The 27,609-nt window shown below is 46.4% G+C and overlaps 1 protein-coding gene across 1 annotated transcript in view; it reads right to left on the bottom strand.

Moving 5' to 3' along the window:
* Positions 1–27,609, bottom strand: part of HYDIN (HYDIN axonemal central pair apparatus protein) — a 2,467,744-nt gene that overhangs the window by 439,362 nt on the left and 2,000,773 nt on the right. The window contains exon 66 of the mRNA XM_085640020.1: positions 4,993–5,211. Within this exon, the coding sequence (XP_085496146.1) occupies positions 4,993–5,211 (219 nt within the window). The remainder of the gene's footprint in view (positions 1–4,992; positions 5,212–27,609) is intronic.

Here is a 27,609-nt window from a genome sequence, read left to right as displayed (position 1 = left end):
GCGCGTTCTCTTCAGTGGCGAATAGATCTAACCAAGGCTCTCCCCACTGCTGAAAGAGACCTTGCGCCACATCCGAGTGCAGACACTATTCGTGATCCATCATGAACCGGAGGCTGAGTTCGTCCGCCCTAGCGTTCAGAGAACCTACCAGGTGTTGAACCACCAGGAAAATGCCCTGATGTTCCAGCCATGTCCAGAGACGCAGAGCCTCCTGACATAGGGTCCACTACCCCACCACGCCCTGTTTGTTGCAGTACCACATGGCGTTGGTGTTGTTTCGTGAACACCTGTACTACTCTCCCCTTGACAGAGGGAAGGAATGCCTTCAGTGCAAGTCGGATAGCCCGGAGCTCCAGAAGGTTGATATGGAGCCTGGACTCCGCCGGAGACCAGAGGCCTCTGATCTCCACCTCTCCCATGTGGCCGCCCCATTCCAGGAGGGACGCATCCGTCACCACTGTGTGCTCCGGTTGGGGAAGGGAGAGGGATATGCCATTGACCCAATGCCGGTTCGTGAGCCACCACTACAATTGTTGAGCAGTGCCCTACGAGATATGGACGTAATCAGACAGGTTCCCCTGATGCTGCGCCCACTGGAACTTCTAGGCCCACCGCAGAGCCCGCATATGCCATTTGGCATGATCGACCAGCAGGATGCAGGAGGCCATGATCGACCAGCAGCCTCAGGGTCATCCTGACCAAAACCCAGGATAGAGGCTGAAAGATCGGAATCAGAGCCTGAATATCCTAGACTCGCCATTGGTGAGGACAGACCAAAAGAGCGTCGTATCCAGAACCGCTCCGATGAAGAGGTGCTTCTGAGAGGGAATCAGGTGTGACTTCGGCACATTGATGGAGAACCCCAGCAAATGCAGGAGGTCAGCCGTAGTCTGAGGGTGGGAGACGACTGTCCGGGGCGAGCCCGCCTTCAACAGCGAGTCGTCGAGATAGGGGAAGACTGGAACCCCTAATCTGCGCAGATGAGCTGCGACCACCACTATCACTTTCGTGAACACCCGAGGGGTGCTGGTAAGGCCAAAGGGGAGCACGGTAAACTGAAAGTGCTCGTGGCCTACCGTGAACCGCAGGTAACGCCGGTGAGCCAGCAGGACGGGAATATGGAAATATGCGTCCTGCAGGTCCAACGCTACAATCCAGTCTCCAGGGTCAAGGGCAGACAAGACCTGAACCAGAGTTAACATCTTGAACTTCTCCTTCCGGAGGAAGCGATTGATGTTCCTGAGGTCCAAGATACGACGCAGGCCCTTGTCCTTCTTGGGCACCAGAATGTAGTGGGGATAACAACCACGTCCTACTTCTGGTGCAGGAAAGCGCTTGATGGCCCCCTTGGCCAAAAGGGCTGCAACTTCCTGTTGATGAAGTGTCAAGTGATCCCCCGACATGTGGTGGTACTGGGGTGGCATGGCTGGAGGGGTAGTCTCGAAGGGGAGGGAGGAGCCCCTTCGGACTATTTGTAAAACCCACCTGTCCGTAGTGATGGTGCACCAGTGGGGCAGGTGATGGTGAATCCTGCCGCCCACTGGCGTTTGATGGACCTGAAAAACCGGACTAGGAAGGTTTAGAGGGTGTGGTGGCCAGGGTAGAGGTGGACTGACCTGCCCCCTGACCCGACTCAGCGGGTCCCACGGCCGCGCTGAGACTGTTGCTGCGCAGGCCTGTGGCTCTGAGACGAACGTGTTGGGTGCCCCTTCCTTGGCCACGAAAGGAGTGAAAAGCAAAAGGCGGAGGACGGCGCGTGGCGAAAAGGCCCAGGGACTTGACCGTAGCCCGCGAGTCCTTAAAGCGCTCCAACGTACTATCTGCCTTGTTGCCAAAAAAGGCAAATGCCATCAAAGGGCATGTCCATCAGGGTGTTCTGGACATCCCCAGAGAAACCAGTAGTCCTCAGCCAGGCATGGCGACGGAGTGCCACTGTCGTGGAAATCGCCCTGCACAGCAAGTCGGCGGTGTCAAGGCCACATCGAATTGTGAACTTTGCTGCATCTCTCCCTTCAGCAATAGCTTGAGAGAGCACTGTCCGGGCATCCTTTGGACACTGAGGCAGCACTTGTACCACCATATCCCACACAGAGTGGGAATAACAGCCCAAGAGGCATACGATGTTCTCAGCCCGCAGCCCTGAACTGGCGGAAGAAAACATCTTCTTACCGAGCTGCTCCAGTTTCTTGGACTCCCTGTCCAGTGGGGCAGTAGGGAATGCGCTCTAGGATGCAGAGGCTTGGACAACCAAGCTCTCAGGGGTGGGGTGTTGGGAAAGGAAAAGGTCCCATTGACGTCGGAATCGGCCCATCGGGTTGAAACCGGAGTTGACGTCATGCGGTGGCACAGGTGACGTTGGAGGTGGTGCCGGGGGGGGCGAGGGGGTCAACGTCGGTGGAGGTGTCACAAGGTCAACCGGCATCGACCGGGATCCAGGCCTGGATCCATGTGGGCCCGCTGTGCCGGAGCCGACAGCGATGCCGGGGCCACCGACAGTAAAAAGGGCGAGGACCCCCAGTCGGGCCCGCGGGACCCAAAGGCGCACCGGTGGGGCCCGACGGCTCAAAGAGGGTAGGCCAAGAGCGATTGCGTTGGCTCAGCCGGAGCCACGGGGAGGCACCACCCTCAGCTGCGTCGCTCGACGGGCGAGGGGAAGCCGGAGAGCGATGACGCTTCTTCGACTTCTTGTGAAGCTTCATCTTACCTGACCCAGAGTGCGAAGACTTTGATCCCAACGAATGATGGTGGTGGCTCCGCGACCGGTCCTTCGACCTCCCACGGGACCGGGACCTTGAGCGGCACGGAGCCGACTGCCGGACTTCAAGGAACTTTCGGGACCGCTCCCGCAAAGTCTTCGGCGCCATGGCCCGGCAGTTGGGGCACGACTTGGGGTCGTGGTCACGCCTCAGGCAATAAAGACAAACACGGTGCTGGTCCGTCACCGGCATCATGGAATGGCAGTTCCTGAAAGACTTGAAGCCGGGCATCCCTACTGCACCAGGAGTCGATTGACTCGAAAAACAGAGACAAAAAGGCCTTGAAAAACTGCGTAAAAAAGTGACTGGCGGTACCGCTCTCCGGATCTGCGCTTGCTGGGGTGGAAAAAGAAAGAACTGATGTCAGCGCGCGGGGGCAGTGTCTAAGTAGCTGCCGCGACGTCATCTCAGCGACTACGACGCAACCTTCCGACGCGCAGGGGTACTGCTGACAAAAACTTTCTGGATACAGTCTGATGCCTGGGGGTAATTCTAAGGTAAGGAATCTATCACTAACGTGTTTCTTTCAGATTTTGATTTTTAATACATTTTAGAAATAGTTTTCAGAAAAATGTATCCAGCTTGTTCCAAATAGGAATTAATACATTAATCTGTTTTTCTCTTAGGATAGCCAGAGCCTTCCACAGTGAAAATAGCTTTTGAGGGCTTATAGCTGTAGAGACAAGCCAACATTACATTTCTACATGTCCCACTCTTAAATACTAGACTTCCTACCTTGTGGGCTACGAGTGCTACTTAGTGGTGACTTGTGCATTTTGAAAAGGGAGCTTTTTCCACTGTCAAAAGGGTTATTTTGACAGGTTGGACTGTAAGTTTAAAAAGCAGCAGGCACAATTAGTAAGGGTTGCCTGGACTCTGTGCAGGGTGTAATACCAATAGGTTTACACCATATACTAAGCCAGCCGCCTACAGTTCTCACAAAATGCAATGGTGATAGGGCAAAGGTCTAGTATCAGCCTCAACATCCCGGTCTTTTTGGATATCAAAAATTAAAGCAAATATATCCTTCTGCCCTGGTGCCGCTTTGGAACTGGCTCTATGGCGCCTTTCAGAAGCAGTACTTTTACCTTCCGTTTGAGAAGATGCAGTTGTTGACGGATGAGGGTCTGTTTGTGTGGATGAATGTTTGGAGAGTGGGATGTAAATCCTATGCAGTATCAGTGATGAACAATGACCAGCACACACTGGTCTGATGTTATTTCTGGCCATAGGTGGTGGAAATGCTGTAGTATCCGACAAGTGTTGTGTGATTGGAAGGAATGTGAGAAGAGTAATTGCTTGGAGGTGGAGGATCCCTTTCCGGAAGTACCTCTACTTCGACCTCTCTGGCTACCACGCCTATATTGTTACCTGTAGCAACTTTTACCTCCCTGTTGGTGGTATGTTTGTTGTAGCTTTTAATAGAACTGGTTGTCAGTAGTGGTGGTGGTTTTGGCTGCACATGCCCTGGTACCGAACTATTGCCTAGGTGTTGTGGACTGCAATACCCCCATGGATTTACATTCAAAATTGGTTTTATTGTTGCTTTGCAAAGGTAGCACAAAACAACAGCAAAATTGAGACAATACCAGGGTGCACTCCTAGGATAATAAAGGCAACTTTTAACGGGACCCCAACTCCCACCCCACTGCCCATGCTCGCCATGGAAAGGCGTCCAGATTTATTGATAAGAGTCCCCTTGCCCGATAGCATCAAAGGGAGCTTATCTATCCCCAGAAAATGCCACAGGTGGTGACCTCAGAAGCATGAAAGGCTAAGTGGACACACCAGGATTTGAACCTGTGACCATGAGGTCAAACATAGGCCCCTAAAGTGGACGCATTCGTCCACTAAGCCACCAGGCCCGGCTTCAGTAGTTTGGCTCATAGGTTTTAGAAAACAAATTGCCGGCAGATATATCATCTTATTTGGCATTTTAGAAAGATCCTAAACTAAAGGTGTATAGTTGGAAGTGATAGTTGTTGATGATACATGCCTTAAGCTTATTCAGAGGCACTTTTTCAGAAAACACTACATAGTATCAACCTTTACACCTTCTTCGATCATCTTCTTGAAGCCATAAAGGTATTGCTCTGACTTTTGTTAACTTTGTTTAAAATATTCAGAAACAATACATGCAACATTTGGAAGTCAAACAGAATTTAAACACTTGATAGTTTTGAACAAGCAAAATAAGTCAGTACATTGTGGCCTTCAGCCCTGCCTCACAACCTACCTTTTTCTTAATTGGTAGTTGAGTTGTAGAACTCCTACCGGAATCCACCCATTTGACTGTTCTGAGGCGGTCATCCCAATCTGGAACCTGGTCAGCTGGGATTGGGAATGAGATTCTTGCAAGTTGGCAATTGAATAAAGCTTTGTTCAGAGTAATGGGTACATCAGACTCTAGGGTCACTGCAATGTCCTTTGCACACCCCAAGTGAAGGTGGCCTACCTAGAAAAGAGCAATGGAAACATCTAGTTCATATGTGTCTGTTTAACTTCAAAGTATCAATGCTATAGTTAAACGCTATTTAAGGATTTTATGCTGTAAACTTAATATGAATTATTTATAATGTTCTATATATTAATGTTTTGGCTACAAATGTGAATGTCAACTTTAAATACATTAAAAAGAAGCATATATTTAAGTTTTACAATTGATCAGAACCATGTATTCAAGCTTTACAACTGATCAGAACCAAACATGAAGCAGAAATTTCAATTACAAGAGTAAAATATACATAATGTTTTGAAATGCAATTCAAAACATCAATAACGAAGTCTAGAATGTGTGCTCTCCTGATTTTTAATAATACTGCTATATAGTGCCTTATGTTTTTGAACTTATTTTAAATCCCACAGAAAGACCTCTAGAAGCTCCACAGGAGGATTTCTACAGCTATCTCATCATAAAATTAATACAAAAATGTCACAGGTGGAGTTCTAGAACTGCCACTGACTAAACTTCCAACAGGTGGAGCTTTAAGGCTGTCCCTCAACAGACCTTTGACAAGAGGAATTCTAAAACTTTAATTCCCAAGGTTTTCACAAAAAGATTTCCAGATTTGTGACACATCTATCACTAAGATTTAGAATTTCTTCATTAATTAAAATGTTTATAGAAATACAAAATCTTCATATCTGTACATCATTCAATAATACATGATAAGCACCCTTACACAACATGCAACATTCGAACCCTCCAACAACCTTGCCCTCAAAGTCCAGAACTTCTCGAACTGGATCTCCTCTGCCGCAGACACCATCGCCCCCATGAATGACAACTCCTGAAACAGGCCCGCAAAGCACGCCAGCTAGTTCACTCCTGATCTACTGACCCTCAAATACGACTGCAAGAAACTAGAGAGACTCTGGGGCACCAGCAAGAACCCCTCCTAACTCAGCTCATTCAGATCAGCCCTCAACAAGTACCATCACCACCTCAGGGAGACTAAGAAGAATGAAACCAGCTGACACTGAAAAAACAATCCACCCCTCCCAAGCCCTCTGCCACACCCTATTATACTACTTCCACCAGAAGATCGCATATATCTACAGCAACTTTGACCCCCAACCCACCAACTTCAAACACCAACTCCCACGCCACCGACACCCACTGACTTTCTGACTGGAAGCAGCTCTTGATCCAAGACACCCCCATCATGAACTCAATCCACTCTGGTGCACACAAGGACCCCTGACCACACCACATCTACAGCCTAGCAAGTGAAGAAATCAGTAATAACCTCACCAAGATCCTTAATGCATCCATCACGGCAGCCACTGTCCCCGCCGTATGAAAACATGCAGAGGTCAAACCTCTCTTGAAAAAAGTCTCAGCTTACTCCAGCGTACTCAAGAACTATTGACCTATCTCGCTACACCCCTTTCCAGCCGAGGTCCTGGAGAAAGCCATCAACCACCAGCACAAAGAGTACCTCAAAGAAAACAACCATCTCAACGCCTCCGAGTAAGGCTTCTGGGCCAACCACAGCACAGAGACTGCCCTGATCACAGACATCAGACACCTACCTGACCAGGGTGTGACACAGCAGCCCATATCCTCCTTGACCTCTCGGCAGCCTTCAACACAGTGTTCCATCACATCCTCATCACCAGACTCCACCATTTGGGCATTCAAGGCAACACTGTCAAATGGATCACCTCCTTCCTCTCCGGCCGAATGCAGAGAATCCACCTACCACCTTTTCCCTCCAAAACCAAAAACAACATCTAGGAGTACCCCAGGGTTCCTCCCTCTGCCCACCCTCTTCAACATGACGCCTCTAGCTGACATCACCCACAGACTCAACATCTTGTCCTAAGCCGACGACACACAGCTCATCGTCTCCCTCACAGAAGACACCCACATCACCAGAGTCAACTTCCAGAACAACTTGTCCGACGTTGCCAACTGGATGAAGGTCAACTGCCTGACGCTCAATTCAGAGAAAACGGAGGTACTCATCTTCTGAAACAATCCTTCCCTCTGAAACAACTCCTGGTGGCCTGCCACACTCGGCCCCGCTCAGACTCCATCCAACCACGCACGCAATGTCAGAATCATCATGGACAGCCAACTTACAATGAAGAACAAAGTCAACATTTTCTTCTCCCCCTGCTTCCACACTCTGTGCAAGCGCATCAAGATTTTCCGAGGGATCCCCCTCTCCACCAGAAATACAGTCACCAAGCCCTCGTCTCCAGCCACTTCAACTACAGCAATGCACTCTACGCCGGAACCACCTAGCAACTTCTCAACCACCTCCCGACCATCCAGAACACCACAGCAAGACTCATCCTCAACCTCTCCAGGAGAACCAGGACCTCCCCCCACCTCAGAGTCCTCCACTTGCTCCCCGTACAGGAAAGATGCCTCTTCGATCTCCTGACTCATGCCTACAAGGCCCTCTACAACTCCGGTCCCACCTACATCAACCACCACTTGATGTTCCATCGACCCACCAGGGACTTCCGCTCCGCCTCCTTCGCCCTGGCCCACACCCCTGCATCCGCCGGAACCGCTGCTGAGGTCGCACCTTCTCCTACCTCACTGCTAAGTCCTGGAATGACCTCCCCCTCCACCTTCACAGTTGCCCTTCACTTGAATAATTCAGGAAGTAGCTCAAGACATGGCTCTTCATTCAACAACGTTAGGACCTAGCGTCTGATGACCCCTCGCCCGGTAGACAAGCAGAGCTTTACAAGAACCATGTGATTGATTCAAATGTAAATTCCAGATATTTTTCTTATGTACTCCTAATGATTGGTAATCCAATTTATATTCATTTCCACTCCTCTATACTTGGCCTCATTTGGTTTTATTTTCAAAACCAAAGTCCTGGTTATGTGCTAACACATTTATATTCAATTTTCAAATAAGCATCACACCATACTCCTCTGGTGAAGCAAGGCTGGCTATCTAGTCATGCCCACCCATATGAGTTATTTACATTTTTGGGAAAAACAACCATCCCACATCAAGTTGGAAGCCCAACAATCTATAGCCCCGGGATGGACTAACCAGTTCAAAAAAAAAAAGTGTGACGTGGGTCAGAAAGTGCATCACGTAAGAAACACCCATGGAGCTACTTGTAAGTACTCAACAGTTAGCTAACTCGGTCATCATTGGCACTTTCCTGACAGAAAAGAAAGTGACCTAACTCTAAATAATGTGAAAAGTAAAAGAGAAAGGTGTATCAATGAAAGTGATATCTATCTTAACATCTAAAAGCCCCTTAGTGCAAGGGAGGTCATCTATATTCTCCCCAGGTTAAAATTAAGTTGCGTAAACCTGTCACACATATCCTTTAACTTTTGGTAGTGTTGCAGTTAAAATAATAATGGCATGTTTAGACCATTTTAACCTGAACGGCCAAATGTTTAATTGCCAATAACTTGGTGGCAATTACATCAGGGCACGGGGACTGAACTCCACCGCAAGAGTGCACTGGACCTGTAGGGGTTGATTAAAATTAGAAGAGTAACAGAACCAGAGACATGCGTAGGTTGTACAGCAATTCATCCACAAGAGCCCTTGCTACTGAGAATCCTTTTTATCTTGTGAAGAATTTAATAAAGAAGTTTTCTATAGAAACAAGGACTCTTGGGGATAAATTACTATACCATCTACGCTGTAAAAAGTCAAGAACTACTTGAATATTGATAATTAAGGTGTGTACTGGTCACTTTTGTTTTATTTTACATATTTCTGTACTGAATTATTCTGTAAATCCCTACCAAACACAATACTGTAAATAATAATTGCTTTGTTATTTTCTACAGTTCAAATCAACACATGGTTAACTACTGCCTGGGTTTTCTCACCCACTTTTTGTACAACACTCTGAAACCTGCTGGATGACATTCACACTTCATGAAGTCACCAAATGGTCCCTAATTCCAAAAACTAATTCTAAGAAAGGTATTTATAAAATATCACATAGGATAGGAAAGACACATTGAGGTCAAAAGAAAGGCTGTGCCACAAATAACAGGGAAGATAAAAATCCTAATGCAGAACTCTATTCCTATAGTGAAGAAACAGCACTCCACCTTATCAAAGGCCATTACTCCCGCATTAGAAATTTATTAAGCTAGAGCTCAATCAGCTAAACTCTATGGATCTGAGCTATGGGGAAGAGAAAATCTTCAGCCTCTTATAATTGGGGAAAATAAAATCATGAGAATGCTCACACGTTTGCCTAAAAATACCCCGATGATCCCTCTTACACATGATATCGGGATAAAAAGACTAGGACATCTTGCTGTATGGAGGCTAGTGGCCTACTGGATTAGAATTTGGACAACAGAGGAACTAGAGATTTACAGGCAGACCCTGAGGGAGCTACTGCATTTGGATGTATTTGTCACTCTTCCCTGGTTGGCCCACATCCGTAAACGGCTCACCGATTTAGGTCTGAGCCACTACTGGGCAACCCGAGCTTGCTGAACCCTGACTCAAAGAGAGAGATCGGGTCCATATATTGGGAATTTATAACGCACAAAGTCACTTTAAATCCTGAGTTGGGGAGACTGGCTATTCAATTTCTGTCTTTTAAACTGACCGCAAGCTTTGAGCCCTTTTTAGATGAGATTGAACCGCAATTGGCAAATTCACTCTATCTGAAATTCAGGTATGAGATATTACAAGTCAATGCTTTCACAGCTAAATGGGCAAAATCTCAATTGATGGTTAGTGATCCTAAATGCTCACTGTGTACACTAGGTGCTAATGAGGATATTGCGCATGTTCTATTCTTTTGCGCAGCATATGCTACCCCAGACGTAAGTGGATTAAGCCCCTGTGCAGAAGTTTGAACATCAGGAGCTATTTAGAGTCGCTTAGAATTTCAAAATCTGACAGTTGCCAACTTATTGTATTTGGCGTTAGTACATTTTTGTTGGATGCCAGTCATATAAGATAAAGGAATGGGTTTGGATCTTAAAAGTTTTTAAAAAATTGATTTTTAGAATTCTAATGCATTTTGTACGTTTTTGTGGTTTTAGATTGAATCATCTAATAATTCTAGCAGTAGTGGAGCCCAAACTGGTGCTGCACGCACTAATTGAATAGTTATCTTTGTACTGTATTGGCAAGAACTTTAATTAAATCATGTGCATTAGAGCCAAGACTAAAAGGAGAAACTTTAAACTGTATACATCTTGTAGTTTAGTCCCTTGTAATTGAAACACGTTTTATGTCTGTATTAGATAGATGAAAATTGCAATATGTACAAAGATTTGCTTTGTAAGCTTTGATGATTATTTGAATCGAATAAAGATTTTTGAAGTGGAAGAGAAGATAAAAACATCAAACTGGAATTGCACATTTCATTAAATGTGACTGAAACATTAGTACCTAATAGATATTATTGTGCTTTACATGCAGCAATAAAGGGTTACAAAAACAATGCACTTTGTTTAAGTGAAAAGAGTTACATTAACAAATTTGAACTAATGAGATGCTAAAAGAGGACGTACAAAAATGAGGTAATAAATATGTTTTTAAATAAAATAGGGTGTCTTTTCAACAGTTCCCTCATAGGCTGTAGGTCGGATTGTTTCCCAAAGAGGACTTGGACACCAGTGAAAGATTGTTTTAGCACCAACGTTGTTAGCTGTACTGAGATTTCTGAAAAAAGATCAATTGATGGACAGAATGTTTAACAATGTGAAACATTCAACCCAGTACAAAGATCGGGGCCTAAATCCATTGTTTTATTTTATTACCATGCCATTCCAGTTTAAACCCAGCCATATGCAAATCAGGTTTGACCCTACTCCCCATGGGAACAGTCCAGCCCGAACTGCCAGGCCAGGTCTTCCCTGGACTGGAAACAAGCATCCTGGGACCGGTTTCCGGGTTGCACCCCTCATCACCCAGGCTCGCTTGACTCCAGTGGCATGAAGAGCACAGGTCCCACGTCTGAGCATACCCGTCCCACTTGGGGTGACAAATGTAAAAAGAACAATTGATGAACAGAATGCTGAACAATGTCAAACAGTCATCCCAGTACAGAGATCTGGGCCTAAATCCATTGTTTTCTTGCTCCCTATGTCATTCCAGTTTAAACCCAGCCATATGCAAATCAGTCTTGACCCTGCTACCGATGGGAACAGTCTAGCCCAAACTGCCAGGCCACGTCTTCCCTGGACTGGAAACAAGCATCCCAGGACCGGTTTTAGAGTTTCATCCCTCATCAGCCAGGCTACCTTGACTCCAGTGGCATAGAAAGAACGGGACCCACGTCTGGGATTTGTAGCTGGAAAGTGTCTTTCCACCTTAGACCCTCAGAGCTTTAGAGAAGGTAAACAGTGTTGCCAGATAAGACAGGGTACATAAAAGCCTGCAGCAACAGCAGATTTTAAACTTTATTATAGTCTGGATTTAGAGCCTGTTTAGTTACCTTTACACCAGTGAAATGTTGCTGCATTTTTTTTATTTGGGCTAGCACTGATAGACCAATATTAATTAAGAAAGCAGTTATCAAAATCAGAAGAGAAATGACGGATACATTTTCAGCTGGTTTGGGTGTCACAAGCTGCTTTACTCTCGTCAAAGAGTGTGGGAAAATGTTTGAAGATTTGGGTAACTGGTTTATGTGTGATGTTAATGATTTTTTATGTCAAAGATTTCACTGAAAAGGGCAGAGATGGGTAGAAATAACCTAATTTGATTTCAATCAGAAGAGTCTAATTTGTGTTTGTGCTTGGTGGTGAAGAAGATTAATTCGGAAGAATAATTTGATGTTGTCAGTATATTAATGTACAGTGACTCCAGAGTCCACCAATATTTCATAGAGAGGTCTAGGTAAAGATTGAATTATGCTGGTACTAAGGTAGAGTCTTGGGACACCAAGATCATTGGTGCAATAGACGAAACAAGGTTCCCAATTATCACCATGTAGTGGCAATGATAGGTATGTGGTGAACGAAATCCTTATCTTGTTGCAAAACCCATTCTAGCAATTTTAGCAGCCTGTGATGAACAGTGTCAAATGCTAGCAACAAATCAAGCAAAGCGAATAGGCAGGGATTGCCAACACAAAAATTATGCAGTATAGGTCACTGAAGACCTTCAATGTAGCAATCTCTGCACTGAACCCAGCCTTTAAATCTGACAGGTTAAAGGCAAGGAGAATAATATTGACTTATCTGGTTATTTATTTGAATATGCAGCATAAAATGACTTTGCCTACCTATGAGAAATTACTAACAGGATTAACATTTCCTAAGATATTAGTCAGACACTTTGATATAAAAGTTGGATTTGATGATTTGTTTTAAAAGAAAGTCTTGAAAATAGTTTGTGATTTTTAGCTGTGTTATCATTCTTGATAATACATGATGTTGCCCCATATGGTCACTGATTTAAGTGGAGACTATCAACTTGTGAAAAGTTAAGTATGATTTTGTTCACAATATGGGGGGGCGCTAGGTGGCGTACAGCCAAGATGGCCGCACACCTGTGAGGCTCCGGACGCCCGGTGAAGAAATCCGGCATAAATCCGTATTTATACCTGCCCTTTATGCCCTAATGAAATCTGCTGCTGGTGCCTGAGATCCTCCGACGCTCCTGTGTGCAACTTCGATGCCTCTGCTTTGTGTCCTGGTGAGCTGCGGCGCAGACCATTCTTCAGGCCCTCGAGCCCCTACTGGTGCTGGTGGGCCGTCCGCACTACGCGACTCCCCAGCCTTCCGCGTGGTGCTAGGCCGCTCCGGCCTCTGAGGCGACTGGGCATTGAGCTTTGGTGGGGGCAGCTCGGGACCGTCCTGCGCCTCCTACGTCCTTGCTGTACTGTTCCTGCATTACGGAGGTGAGTGCTCGGACCACCCCGCGCGTCCCTTTGCAGCGGCGCGTGTGGTAGCTATGTTCCGGTCCCCTTCTGGCGGTACGTTTTGGCTGTTCCGGCAGCGGGAGCCCTCCATTTCCACATGCGGCGCACTCTACTTCCACTCCTCCTCGCCTGTTAAGACTGCAGCTGACGATTTATTTGTGCTGCGTGAGGCGCTATAGACTGTCATTGCCCCTCAGCGCCGTTTTTCTTGTATTACCGCGACCTAGAGGCCGGCTGCTGCACCCTTCACCTGTTGCTGCTGCGAGGTGGGGGGGTGGCCTGGATCGGTTCCCTCACCCCGGCTGGGACTCTTTTGGGCCTCCGGCGGCAATGTGATTGCTCCTTCAACATTGGGACTGCACCTCAGCACCAGGACTCTAATGCCATCTTCCTGATGGTTGGTGCAGGGTGGGCCGTGTCTTGCGGGGTGTATTCACCGGGTGGTAGGCCTCCAGTGCCTTCTGATTCCTATGGGCATTATTCTGCTGCCAGCCCTTAGGCTACCACTGTGAATCCCCACTACTGTTGGTTCAGGGCCCACCCCCCATCATCTCACCTGCCTATCCTACTGCGCAGGCCCTCAGCCATCATCACAGTCTCCGTTGCTCCACTGCGTGCAGTTTTTGTTCTGGCCTTTGCCTTTATCTTACACAATATGTTGGCCGTGGCTCCCTGCTGACTGCTGAAGGCGCAGTTGCGTGAAGATACGCCACCCATACCTCAGCTTGGCACGGAGAGGTGTGCTGTGCGACCTGCTGGACGTCTTTCCTTCAGGGTCTTGCTTGGTGTGCGAGGGGGGCGACGTGTAGCGCGGCTGATTAGCACGATCCTGCGGTCTCCTTGGTCCCGGCTTGGGCCTCGTGGACATGGGGAAGACTGACACCCGTCAGCCTCGGTTGACGTTTGACAGGAAAACTACTATATGCTCGACCTCTGTCGACTCTGAGCCATCCGATATGGCCTCTGGTCCGACCGCCTCGCAATCTTCCGGGGACGAACTCAAGTCGCTCCTCCTGGCAATGCAGAACAGCTTGGCAGACTTGTCTGGGAAAATGGATTCCATGAATAATCGCCTTGATTTTCTTGTTCATAAAGTTGACAAGCACGACGGACAAATCAAAGAGGCCGAACGTCGCATCTCCGACACGGAAGACGTCACAACTCAACTTCAAGACCGCGTCACGACTATGGATAACTTGCTGAAGGTTAATGCAGCTAAAAACTAGGACAATGAGGCGCGCGGCCGACGCAACAACACCCGCCTTGTTGGCATACCTGAATCGACCAATACCGGCCGTATGGAAGACTACGTTGAACACCTCCTGAAGGGTTGCTTTGGCGCGGACTCCTTCTCACCCCATCTGGTCGCGGAGCGCGCTCACAGATCCTTGGGGCCGCGCCCGCCCCCGGGTGCCCCCCCTTGCCCTATTATCGCCAGACTGTTGAATTACAGAGACCGTGATGTGGCGACTACAAAAAGCTCGCAAAACGAAACCCCTGCAATTTGAAGGCAATGCTTTTTCAGTTTACCCGGATTTCACCCTCGCAGTTCAAGAGGCGCGTCGGAAATTTTTACCCGCTAAGCAAAATCTCCGGAAGGCGAATATTGAATATGCACTCCTTTAACCTGCAAAGCTCCGGATCTTCTATGATGGTAAATATATCGTTTGTGTAACTCCACAACAAGCGGATGACTTCTTGAAGAGGCTGTCTAAAAGACCACCTCGACGCGATCAGGACTCTTGTCCCTCCTCACCAGCCGGCAATTGAACTTTCAACATGTTGGAGGCCTCTCGCTTACCTGACGCTCTTGGCTCTTTTTTGCGCTTTGACCCTACGAGGCACACAGTGGTTTCGTGGTTGCAATGCACGGGGCCACTGTGCATGTCATGTTTATCACTCTCCTGCTTCTGGCATCTGTTCCTGTTCAGATAAGTGCTATGGGTTGATCTGTTTGACATGACTCTCAATGGTGTATATGCTGCAGGCACACTTCTGTTTATTGGGCAGGTGCACTTACTTTTCACCGGGCACCCCTCCCTCCCACGCCGCTGGTCTCCCCGTTGGTGAGAGGACATATTTCTCCTCTTTCCTCTTGGGTATGTGACATAGCGTTGTTTGACATGGAGGGAGTTTCATGCCCACCGGGCGTCCCCCCCTTATGGGAGCTCCCCATTGCATGTTAGATCTTTTGTTTTTTTTTGTACTACAGTTCAATGGCTTCATGCCAGTCTTCATGGGACAATGTAGTTCTTCCTTTTTTGGTTTTTTTTTCAGGTGGGTGGTGGTATACCGGCACGTTTGGGGTGCTGTTGTGGGTGGGCTGGGGTTCAAATGCTGATGACTGTTTTCTATTGCTCCTGCATCGCTTCTCCTTGCAGCTGGGTGGTTTGGGAGAGGGCGGCTATGATTTGGGGGTTGGTGGGTGGGCAGGATTTTGTTTACTGTTCCGTCATGCATATTGTACAAGTCTGTCATGTTGTCCAACACACGGGTACGCATCACATTGCTTTACAATCGCTCATGTGACATTTCCCTTTTCCTCACTTTCCTATGGCAATACATCCTAAGGCATAAAGTTGCTTACTTGGAATGTTAGGGATCTCTGTGATCCCCGTAAGCGGCGACAGATTTTGGCATATCTAGATCGGCACCAGGTGCATATTGCACTTCTTCAGGAGACCCATATTGACCCTCGTTCGCCCTCAAGTGTTGGCACCCGATGGGTCTCTGCCGGGCTTTCTCCTCTTACTCCACCTACTCTAGAGGTACTGTTATTCTGATCAAAAAGAATACACCGTTCATACTAAGAGGCACATACTGTGACGTCTCTGGCCGCAGTTGTATAGTGTGGGGTACTTTATGCACACAGTCAGTTGCCCTTGCGTGTAGCTACGGCCCTAACCATGATGACCCACATTATTTCTCTACTCTCTGGGGCCGAATATTAGATATGGAATCAACACATGTGATATGGGGGGGGGGGATTTTAATGTAGCACTACACCCAGCAGAGGATCGCTCCAACCCTCAGCCTCACCATAACACTAAGGCACGTGAAACGTTGCTGGGGATACTGGAGGAACACGGGATGGTGGATGCCTGGAGGTATATGCATCCCACTGGGAGGGAGGGCACATATTACACCTCTGGTCACACTATGTGGTCTCGGCTTGATTACTGGTTTTGTTCCCGAGGCTTGGTGCCTTGGATTCAATCTGTCACTCATCTTGCTCGAATATACTCTGATCACGCCCCTGTGTGCCTTGAGATAGTCCCGCCCAGTGCGGTAGTCACCCCCTGCTTCTGGCGTCTTCTCCCGGAGTCCCTTTTAGATACTGTCTTCCAGGCTGAACTTGGGGAATAAGTGCTCCGTGGACCTTCTATCCACGCTTTGGGAGGCTTTTAAAGTCACCATCCGCGGCATATGCATGTCAAAGAGCTGTGGTGTCCTCCGCAACATTAGACGTAACTTGCAATGCCTGGAGGTCGAGATCCGGCAGCTCGAGACTGATATTTGGAGGGAGGGCTCCGGCGATCGTAGAGCACTACTTCGAGAAGAAATGTCTGACTTTGTTGCCACTGCGGACCGAGAAGTGAAATTCCGTGGTAAATATTTCACGGCTCGCCGATACGGGGAGGGGGAGCGGCCTGGCCGCGTGCTAACCACAGAGATTAAACAGCCTCGCTTCTCCAGCTTTGTGTTGGAGGTGGTGGACGAGGAAGGCATACGTCATAAGGATAGCCAAGACATACTACACACTTTTAAGTCATTCTACAAAAACGTATATACCGTGCAACGCACCTCTCTGCCAGACTTCACACCTCTATTCGGGGACATTGCTCTGGGATGGTTGGGGGACTCACAACGTGAGTTCCTGGCCGCGCCTTTTGAGGACGACGAGTTCAGGGAGGCCATTATGCAGATGAGGTCGGGCAAGGCCCCGGGCCCTGAAGGCTTACCTGTGGATTTTTATCAATTATATCTCGAACAGCTGCTTTCCGTGTTGAAAGAAGTCTTCCTTGAAGCCCGCGAGGCCCAAATCCTTCCGCCTTCCATGAGGGAAGCTCTCATCACCTTGTTGTTAAAACCAGGTAAGCCTCCCGACCAATGCGAGTCCTACAGACCGCTGTGCTTGCTGAACACTGACACCAAGATTCTTGCTAAGCTCTTAGCAAACCGTTTGTGCCTCCTGCTAGACAAACTGGTCCTTCCTGAACAGTCGGGTTTCATACCAGGCAGGGCGACGTCCCACAATATCCGTACTCTCTTTTTCATCTTGCAGACGGTGGATCCCAAGCTGGCACTGGCGGCAGTTTTTTTAGACGCCTCCAAGGCCTTCGATTCTGTGGAGTGGGATTATTTATTCGCAGTGCTTCAGTGTATGGGGCTACCCGTTGGTTTCCTCTCCTGGATCCGCTTGCTGTATACATCACCCACAGCGAGAGTACTGATTAACGGGCGAGCCTCACCATCCTTTTCCCTATCCCGTGGCACCCGCCAGGGATGCCCCGTCTCCCCCTCCTTTTTGCCCTTATTATGGAGCCGCTGGCGGCGAGAATTAGACAGCACTACCAACATGTAGGCCTTCTTTGCCTGTTACGCTCTATCCTTATATCCCTATATGCGGATGACGTCACCGTTTATATAAAAGATCCCGGTCAAAATTTGAACCCGATTACGCGTGAATTTGTACGATTCGGCGGCCTCTCCGGCATAAACATAAACTGGTCCAAATCGCAACTCTTTCCCTTGATGAGTGCTGCTACGCCCTTTGAGATGGACCACCCGATAGTGTGGTGCGAGGACGAGGTCAAATATCTTGGGATCAAGGTCACGTCGAACCGTGACGAACTCATGCGCCTCAATTATGGATGCGCCATGGACCACATTGCTAGTTGCATTACCCGTGGGATAGCGCTGCCCCTAACTATGGCGGGCCGCATATCCCTTATTAAAATGGTCATATTACCCAAATTTCTTTATATATTCCTTAATATTCCTTATAACCCTGGGCGCCATTTTTTCTGCACCCTCCGGTCGGAACTGACTAGACTAGTGTGGGGGGGCAAACAACCCCATATTCAATGGGACATGCTTGCACGACCATACTGTGGAAATATGGATTTTTATGATCAGTTATGTCCCCTATCTTGGACCCCAACGGTTTCATGTATAAATCACAAGTACATGTATGTTCCCTCCAGTTCCAGTTATGAAGACGCAAATACATGTGCGTCCACCGTCAACATGTCCTCTTTCAGATCCGCCATGAATGGGCTGGATATTCGACTCCTAAGTACGAAAGGCCACCGACTTTATATGGCTTAGTTATGCCATTTTACAGTTCAGGCGAGTAGGCCCTGATTCTGCCATCAAGCTTTCCCTGCCTTCTGCCTCTGAGAGCTCCAGTCTGAGCCTGCATCTGTGACCATGAACTTTGTCTCATTCCCTGCGCGGCTCACGGTGCCTGACATCAGCTTGCCGCCTGCCAAGAACTGTATTTCACCTTCGAAATTATCTGCTCCGCTCCCTGCCCAATGCATTCCTGTCTAGTAGTTTAAGTAAACATCCTGCCAGCTACCGAGCAAAGGCCCGGCTTCTCTGTCTTTATGCAAGTAATTCATAGCCCTGTTACTATGCACGATTTCTGCCCTCGCTTCTAGTGTAGACATTTAGACGCTTGTACACGCACTAACAGTCAGTATAGTCAGTATAGAATAAGATTCTACTCTAAGAGACCTCTCTTTTGGATAACATAGTTCTTTAAACATAGGATGTAAGATATGATTTGGGATTAGGTTGACTTGACCCTCCAGACATCTGTCGCCACATGTAGAGTTAAATGTCAAATCCCCTTCACCCCCTAGTCGCACGTCAATCATACGTCATGCTGCTGCGCGCGCATCTCTGCCAAGTATTTCTGCTGACATTGCGAAATTATTTCATAGGTCCACCCATATGTGACATCACAACCAATGACGTTTCCTTGTTACTCCCAATTACGCCTCCTTCAGCTACGCATGTGAAATGTTATCTTTGTTATCAATTGTTACGCCTCTTACATTGGTTTCATTGTAATGCCTATTGTATAAAAGTGATTAATTATCAATAATGTATGTACTTCACTTCCTGAACCTCCGTGGTGATGGAACTTGGAGGCCACGATTTCGAAATCGTCCATTGGAATAAAGCCCATTCTGAAACCTCTTATATCACGGATTCTGCCTCTTATTTTTACTGAGCTATTTTACTAAGATTCTGTATCAAATTCAGTCCCGGTAATTACATTATTTACCACATAATGGCGCCCGAACAGGGACACTTTCTCATCTCACGCGCCGGCGGTGCGTTGCAGGCCCGGTCTCCTGCCACAGCTGGACGGACAACAACGCGTACCAGCAGGATTTCCTGTATCTCCCTCCGGTCAAGCGGGGGCGACTGAGGCTGCGATCAACACCCAGACGAGGCGGTGAGAAGTGCGAAGTATCCCGACCAGAGCCTAGCTGAGAGAGCAAGATCCGAGGTATACAGAGGCCCACCAGGTTTCCGATGTCCAGAAGTGTCCGAAGTTTTCGAGTCCAGTCCGGTCCAGTCCAGTTCAGTTCCGTTCCGAGGCACTCCGTTCCGAGCTACCCGGTGAGTACCATTACTAGGGAGGCGTTCTGGCGTGCACATAAGTTGTGCCGGTCCAGACGGGTTTGGGTACACAAATCCGGTCTGCACTGTTTTAACAGTGTATCTGTACTGTTTAGCAGTATATCTAGTATATCAAGTATATAAATTCAGAATAATTCAGTTAAAATGCCGAGGATTATGACTTGTGATAAAATCTTCTTAGATCGTCATCATCATTGTTGCTCATTTAAACGTTAAATGTTAAATGTGTTAATACGTCCTGCATATTGTGGTATGAATGACTGTTCATTATTGTGCTTTTGTATTAAGTGTGTTTAAGAATAAGTATCAGATCAGTTGTCAGTATGCCGCTCTTTTCGAAATTAAGACAGATCACAACTAGAAAAGGGGTACTCGAAGAAGCTGTTCCTATTCCTCCTAGGGACACTCCAGGGCACTTTATGTATCACAAACATGGCTTAGACGCCATACTATTTCTCGATTTATGGGTGGACTACACCAAGGAACTACCAGAAAGTCACAGGTGGCCCGCAGCTGGGACCTGGGATACAGATTGCATCGTGAAAGTAGAGGAAGAATTATGGAAAAGGAAAGCCAGACAGTCACAGAAAGACGCCATTGAATTATGGCGTAAAGAATCGTATAGACGTACAGAAAAAGCACGTAGACAGGAAGAGAAGAGTAAGGAAAATTCAAATAAAGTCCGAGAGAATCTATTAATTCAAGAAGGTACACGAGTGAAATCAGAACAAGTAGACAGACAAAGAAATGCCCTTATGAAGGGTATGTATCCCCTTCTGGCCGAGGGATTACCTAAGGCTACTCCGGGGATACCAAAAGACTTGCCACCCCCATTGTTCCCAATAAAAATGCATCCTAAGGGGCATCCTAGAACAGCAGAAGATGTTTTTCTTTCCTCATATTTAGATGAGGCAGCTCCCGAGTATGCTAACCCCGCCCCACATAGACCGTCTGCCGGGGAGGTTCAACGCCAAGACCCTGTATCTGTATCCTTACAGCATCAAATCCTGACACAAGTTCCGGCAAGCACATCTGTTTCCACGTCTGTTCCTACAGCTGCTTCTACAGCTGTGCCCACACCTATAGTTGCTGTATCGCGTTCAACGAATCCTTTCACGCCCGATACCCCAGACGGGGCTACCGGAGGTGCTACCAACATTTTTTCTACGCCACCCAGAATAAATAAACTTACTTTTCAAGAAACAGCACATCCACGTACCCCCAAACTCTCGATTCTGTGGATGAACAAGAATTAGCCAGGCCAGCCGTTCAGTGGGTTGACAGTCCCGGAAAATATGGTGATGATACAGTAGCACACACATTTTTGAACTTCACCCCAGATGAACAGCGTTTAGCTGGGATTTATATGATTCAACAACTTCTTATACTTTATCAAAGTCAACATTCAGACCCTGGTCCGTTACCTGATATATTGACTGAATTACTCACGAATAGATGGAGAGGTTCAGGTACTAAGTTAATTAGAGAAATACTAGAATCAAGAAAGCAGTACATTCTTTTTGTATGCCCAGAACATGTCTCACTGCCCATCAAGGAAAAAACGACGTATTATATGGACAGACAGAACCCCTTACGAGAAGTACACCCAATAAAGGGCGAGGACAATCAGTTTAAACGTGTATATGTATATACGCCCATATCGAAAATAGAATTGTTAGAAATGAAGAAAGTGGTACCCAGTCATGATAAAGACCCAGCGGGTTTTCACCGAGAAATTAAAGACATGTTACTCATGGGAGAGTATACCTATCCCGACATTATGACAATATTAAAGGTATTAATGCCTGCTGGCATTTATGAAAAACTCAAGGAAAAAGAGTGGGAGGTAGGAGACCAAAAGATAGACTGGACAGCATTAGAAAATGAAGAAAGGGCCCGAGGTCCAGGTTCGGGGCTTGGGGATAAAACTAAAGCACTACCAGGTTTACTAGTACAGGTACTGCCACGTTTATTAACGACGAAGAAGGAAGACTGGGGTGCAATCTCAGCCTGTAAACAAAAGCAAGATGAAGACATTAGTGATTTCTATGCCCGATTCGAAAAATGTTTTGGTATAAATAGTGGTATAAAAGCAAGTAGCGAGTCATACCCACATCTGTTTGTGACAAAATTAGTTGAAAATTCCTTGCCCCAGGTGAAGAATAGAGTATTAAAATTCGAGAGTACCTGGCAAGGTAATACCCCATCACAAATGTTACAAATGTTACAGTACCATTACAATAGAATTAGAGAGGAACAAGAACATGAACAGAAACGCATGAAAGACACAAAAATGAAAATGCTAGTCTCCCAGACAGTTCCAGCTGAAGGTCATAAAAAGGGTACGACACAGTCCGGTGATTCAGCAGGACCTGTAAAAGGGACATGCAACTATTGTAAACAACTAGGTCATTACATACACGATTGCCCAGTTTTGAAGCGTAATATCGCAACAGGTAAAACACAAGAAAGACCACGGCCACCTAGACAGGATCAGAATGAACAAGGAGCACCACAGCCTGCACAGTCCATGCTAGCTCCACAACAGTCTATACAGTTTGTGCCAGCTGCACCAGCGTTGCCTGTTGCTGCCACACAAACCACGACACGACAGCTGTACCAGACCGCACAGTATGACTATCCTGATTATCAACGATACGCATGAACCAGCCTAGAGAGGGAAGTTGACTTACCCCTTATCGAGGTCCCTGTAGACCAAGAAGGACCTTATGTACATAGTGAACTATTAGGCCAAGATAGAAAATTTTTACTTGATACAGGGGCAAGTCGAACAACTATAAAACGTAGTGAAGTTCCAGGGGCACCCCTCTCAGGCTCACAGAATATTTCCCTTGGTTTTTCCGGAAAACCTATTGTTAATGAAGTATCACAGCCTCTTCCGCTTACGATAGGACCTTTGACCCGAACTACAGATTTATTGCTTACTAAATCATGTCCAGAAAACTTGTTAGGTATAAAAACTTTGAAAGCTCTAGGAGCTATAATATGTTGTTCTCCGGAAGGAGTAAGATTGTTTTTACGAGATTTCAAAGGACACTATGTGTCCCGAGACATGGATTCCCGACTGCAGACTTTACCCACACATTTATGGGCACAAGGCCCTACAGATGTTGGTTGCATGAACATTACACCCTATCGAGTCACACTAAAGGCAGGAGTGGTACTACCACGAATGCGACAATACAAGTTACCCCCAGATGCTGTAATGGCTTTACTGCAAATCATTGACGAGCTTATTGGCCAAGGAGTGGTTGTGGAGACCGACTCCAATGTATGTAATTCACCGATAATTCCGATTCTTAAACGAACTGATCCAAAGGCTTCACCAGTATATCGATTGGTTATTGATCTGCGCGAATTAAATAAATGTATTGTACCACAATACCCCGTAGTCCCAGACATCTCTTCATTACTGATAGCTATTGATTCCGAAGCAACATTCTTTACTGTAATTGACCTCAAGAATGCCTTTTTCAGCGTCCCAATAGATCCAGAAAGTCAATACTTGTTCGGATTTAGTTTAAATGGACGAAGCTTTAAATTCACACGCGCACCCCAAGGATTTACAGAAAGCCCCAGCATCTATAGTCAAGCACTGAAACGAGAACTTGACAGTATACACATGCCAATGAACACTGCACTGCTTCAATATGTCGATGATCTGCTGATCACCGCCCAAAGCGAACCTGAATGTGAAAAAGCATCACTGACGGTTTTACAATTTCTAGCCGAAAAGGGGCACAAGGTGTCCCCTTCTAAGCTGCAATTCTGTGTCCAGCGAGTTGTTTACCTTGGTCACTCGCTGTCCAAGGAGGGAAGGCAGCTTACACCAGACCGCATCCAGCTAATTGCAAATATGCCAATACCCAAGACACAAAAGGAGGTGCGGGCTTTTATAGGCCTCACTTCATATTGTAGGCAGTGGATCCCTCAGTATGCATTTTTAGTAAAACCACTCATTCAATTGACAACACAGGAGGTAGCCACATCGACTGTTCTCCCTTGGACTCAGGAACATACACACGCTTTTGAAAGTTTAAAGAAAGCTTTATGTCAAGCACCTGTCCTAGCAACACCATGTTACAGCAAACATTTTACACTCTTTGTTACAGAACGCGAAGGTACTGCCTTGTCAGTACTCACACAGGAACAAGCAGGATCACACAAACCGTGTGCTTATTTTTCTAGTACATTAGATCCCGTAGCTCAGGCTCTGCCTGCGTGCCTGAAATCAGTGGCAGCGACAGCTTTAGCAATCAGACAAAGCGATGCCATAGTGTTAGGACATCCATTGACAGTACAAGTACCACATGCAGTAGAGGTTCTCTTGAACCGCACACAAACACAACACTTGACCATAGCAAGACTTACAGGATACGAACTAACACTGTTTCAGCCACACATAGAAATCAGACGCTGTAATACATTAAATCCTGCTACACTTTTACCTGTAATCGGAACAGACCCACTAGCTCATGATTGTATTGAAGTTATTACAATAACGACGAAACCCAGACAAGATTTGACAGATGTTCCATTGTTAGATCCAGACCTGACGTTGTATGTAGATGGTTCATGTATGAGAACAAGTACAGGAGATTTAGTGGCCGCATATGCAGTCACAACAGATACTGAAGTCATTGAAACAAACTGTATAAATACCTTGTCAGCTCAAGCAGCAGAGCTTATTGCTCTGACACAGGCCTGTATTCAAGCCACAAATAAGAAAGTCAACATATACACTGATTCACGTTATGCATTCGGAGTTGTACATGACTTCGGCGTGCTGTGGCGAGAGAGAGGTTATTTAACGTCTCACGGTGCCCACATTCAGCACGGATCCCTCATTCATGCTCTGTTAGATGCAATACATTTACCCACTGCAATATCGATTATGAAATGCAAAGCTCATACGAAAGTTACTGATATCATTTCTCAAGGCAATGATTTAGCTGACAGAACAGCTAAACAGACTGCGCAAACTCGCACATCCGACATGACAAAGACAATAGTCCAGACACCGACACATTGTATGACGATTAAGGATCCCGCTATTGATATAATTGACATACAGACACATGCTACACCAGACGAAATAAAGAAATGGACGGAATTAGGAGGGATCCAAACGGACCAGGGATGGATGACGAAGGAGAAATCTGTATGGTTTCTCCCTGACTCTATGGTCCAAGCTATCATAAATACAATACACAGTCCAGCGCATCTAGGAGAGAAAGCTATGCTAGACAGCATCCAACACATTTGGTTCAACAAACATTTACGAGCAGCAGCTAAACAAAAAGTCCGTACCTGTATGATATGTTGTCAGTTTAACCCAGGTAAAAGCATCCCCGTAGAGCAGGGTGGATTTCAGCCTCCTGATCACCCTTTTGAAGCCCTTCAGATGGATTATATCCAGATGGAACGATGTCGAGGATTCAAATATGTTCTCGTAGTTGTCTGCGCTCTTTCCCGTTGGACCGAAGCGTACCCAGTATCAGATTACACTGCCCCGACCACTGCCAAGCAGCTAGTTCGAGAATTCTTCCCACGGTACGGTTTACCACGTGTTGTCTATTCAGATAACGGCCAGCCGTTCTCATCCGAACTGATGAAACATGTTTCACTTCTGCTAGGATATCAGTGGAAGTTTCATTGTGTCCGACACCCCGAGGCAGCAGGTCTCGTGGAACGACATAATCAAACTTTGAAAATCAGATTGTCCAAAATATGTAGAGAGAAAGGTGTTGACTGGGTAGTAGCTTTACCAGTTGCACTCTTTTACATGAGAATGGTAGCACACTCTCGAACAGGGCTATCCCCTTATGAAGTGATCTTTGGTAGACCACCAAATATGTGGGGGACGCCTATACCACGTAAAATAACTGATGTTGACTGTAATGTGCTGACAGATTACTTGGCTTCCTTGATGTCTGCACTACAATCTTGTCGTTCACAGGTAGCTGCAGCCTTTCCTGACAACACTGAGGTGAAACCCCATGACGTAATTCCGGGGGATCTCGTTTTAGTGAGGAACTTTGATCGAAAGACTCAGCTGGATCCTAGGTGGAAGTCGCCGCAATTGGTCCTGCTCACCACAAGGACAGCCGTGAAGATCGAGGGCAGAAAAGGCTGGATACATTCAAATCATATCAAGAAATTTCATGGACTACCATCGGATGTAAATGCCACACCTCGTGTGTCTTCACCCATTGACTCAAAGCTTCCTCTGGTTGAACTTAGTAGTCCGGAACAATTTAAATTAAAACTCAGGTCTAACCCGTCAGGCAATTTGACTGTTTAAGTCCTCTCCAAGGTGAAGCGGTTGAATTTGCCCCTGACATGTACCCCTTAGACCTGAATAGAGAAAAAACGCGAAAAATGTTGAAACGACATGCATACTGTAAATCACTGCGTAGTCATTGCACAGTGACGTTATTGATTTTGTTTTTCTTAAGTCTTTTAATAATTACTGCAAGTATATTGTTGCACATATATTATCCTATTTCTAAACATGTCTATAATGTTACTGCTGAACATTCTTTTAGTGACCTACCCCCATATAGATTTGCGCTGCGCAATAACACTTTTATTAGTATGTTACATCATTCCCATCAGACTAGTAATGCTACCAATTGTTGGATATGTGGCCGACTCCCTCCCTATCAGAACTATAAAGGAATTCTACCTCTCTTTCCATACTCGTTCACACACAACGGCTCCTGTGGAGCATGGTTTAGTTTAATTAATTCCTTAGACTCAAACACAGCAGTTTATCAAGACAATTGGGTATGGGGAAATCTGAACTTAGTTTTATTCAAAGTCTGCTACCCCGACAAGGAGGGTCGTCCCAAAAGAACAGGAACTGATCTAGAAAATGAAGTATATGGATTAGGTAATTTTACGCTTAATCTCTTGATCTTGAATGTCGAATCCGAAGCTACTCCAATTTTGCCCGCCATGTCAGTATTTCCAGTAAAAGGTGAATTATGTGTAAGAAAGAATGGTTCCATACATATGGGCCATAGTAGATGCACTACTGTAATAGAATTCAGTGATCAAGGCAAGTCTTCGTTTAGGGCTTCTCGCCATTCCTACTTTGTATGTGGTCAGACTGCATATATGCGTTTGCCTCTAGATTGGGATGGTACCTGTTACATTGCATTCCTTTTGCCACCTGTTTTTCTAGCTCTTCCTGATTATCACAGAAATACTCATTTAGTACACAATAGAGAAAGGAGAGATCTCCCAATAGTCGATTACACTGAAACAGCATGGGAAAAATACACAGATTTCAATAAAGGTCTCTTTCCCTATATAGGTACAGTTACCAATAGTAAGCTAATACGTAGATTAACCAGGACTCTTGAAGCTGTAGTGAATGAAACTATTTCCGCCCTAGGCAATTTGACAGAGGAGCAGTCTGCGATGAGGATTGTTGTTCTTCAAAATCGTCTTGTCCTTGACGTCATCCTGGCCGATAGGGGCGGAGCTTGTAGGGTCATCGGATCAAGCTGCTGCGTATTCATACCAGAAAATTCGCCATCTGTATATAAAGCTATAACTCGCCTTCATAAGATTGTGAGCCAGATACACCAGAATCCAGGCCCTTGGACTTGGTCCGGGTGGTTTTGGAGCGTGTTATCAGCCTGGGGATGGAGAGTTCTATCATTCCTAGGTATTGGCCTTCTTATACTATTCAGTTGCTGCTTATGCCTACAATGTGGACCAGCGATTTGTGGTCTGTGTGCCACTTTGTGTATTCCACATCAAGATTTTCATTCAAGATCCCAGAAGAAAAAAGAAGAACAAATGATGCTATATGAACA

This window comes from Triturus cristatus, chromosome 12, assembly GCF_964204655.1.
Source record: "Triturus cristatus chromosome 12, aTriCri1.1, whole genome shotgun sequence".
In the NCBI taxonomy this organism is placed as follows: Eukaryota; Metazoa; Chordata; class Amphibia; order Caudata; family Salamandridae; genus Triturus; species Triturus cristatus.
Note: the sequence above shows the minus strand (reverse complement) of the source record. Positions and strands in the feature narration are given on the sequence as shown.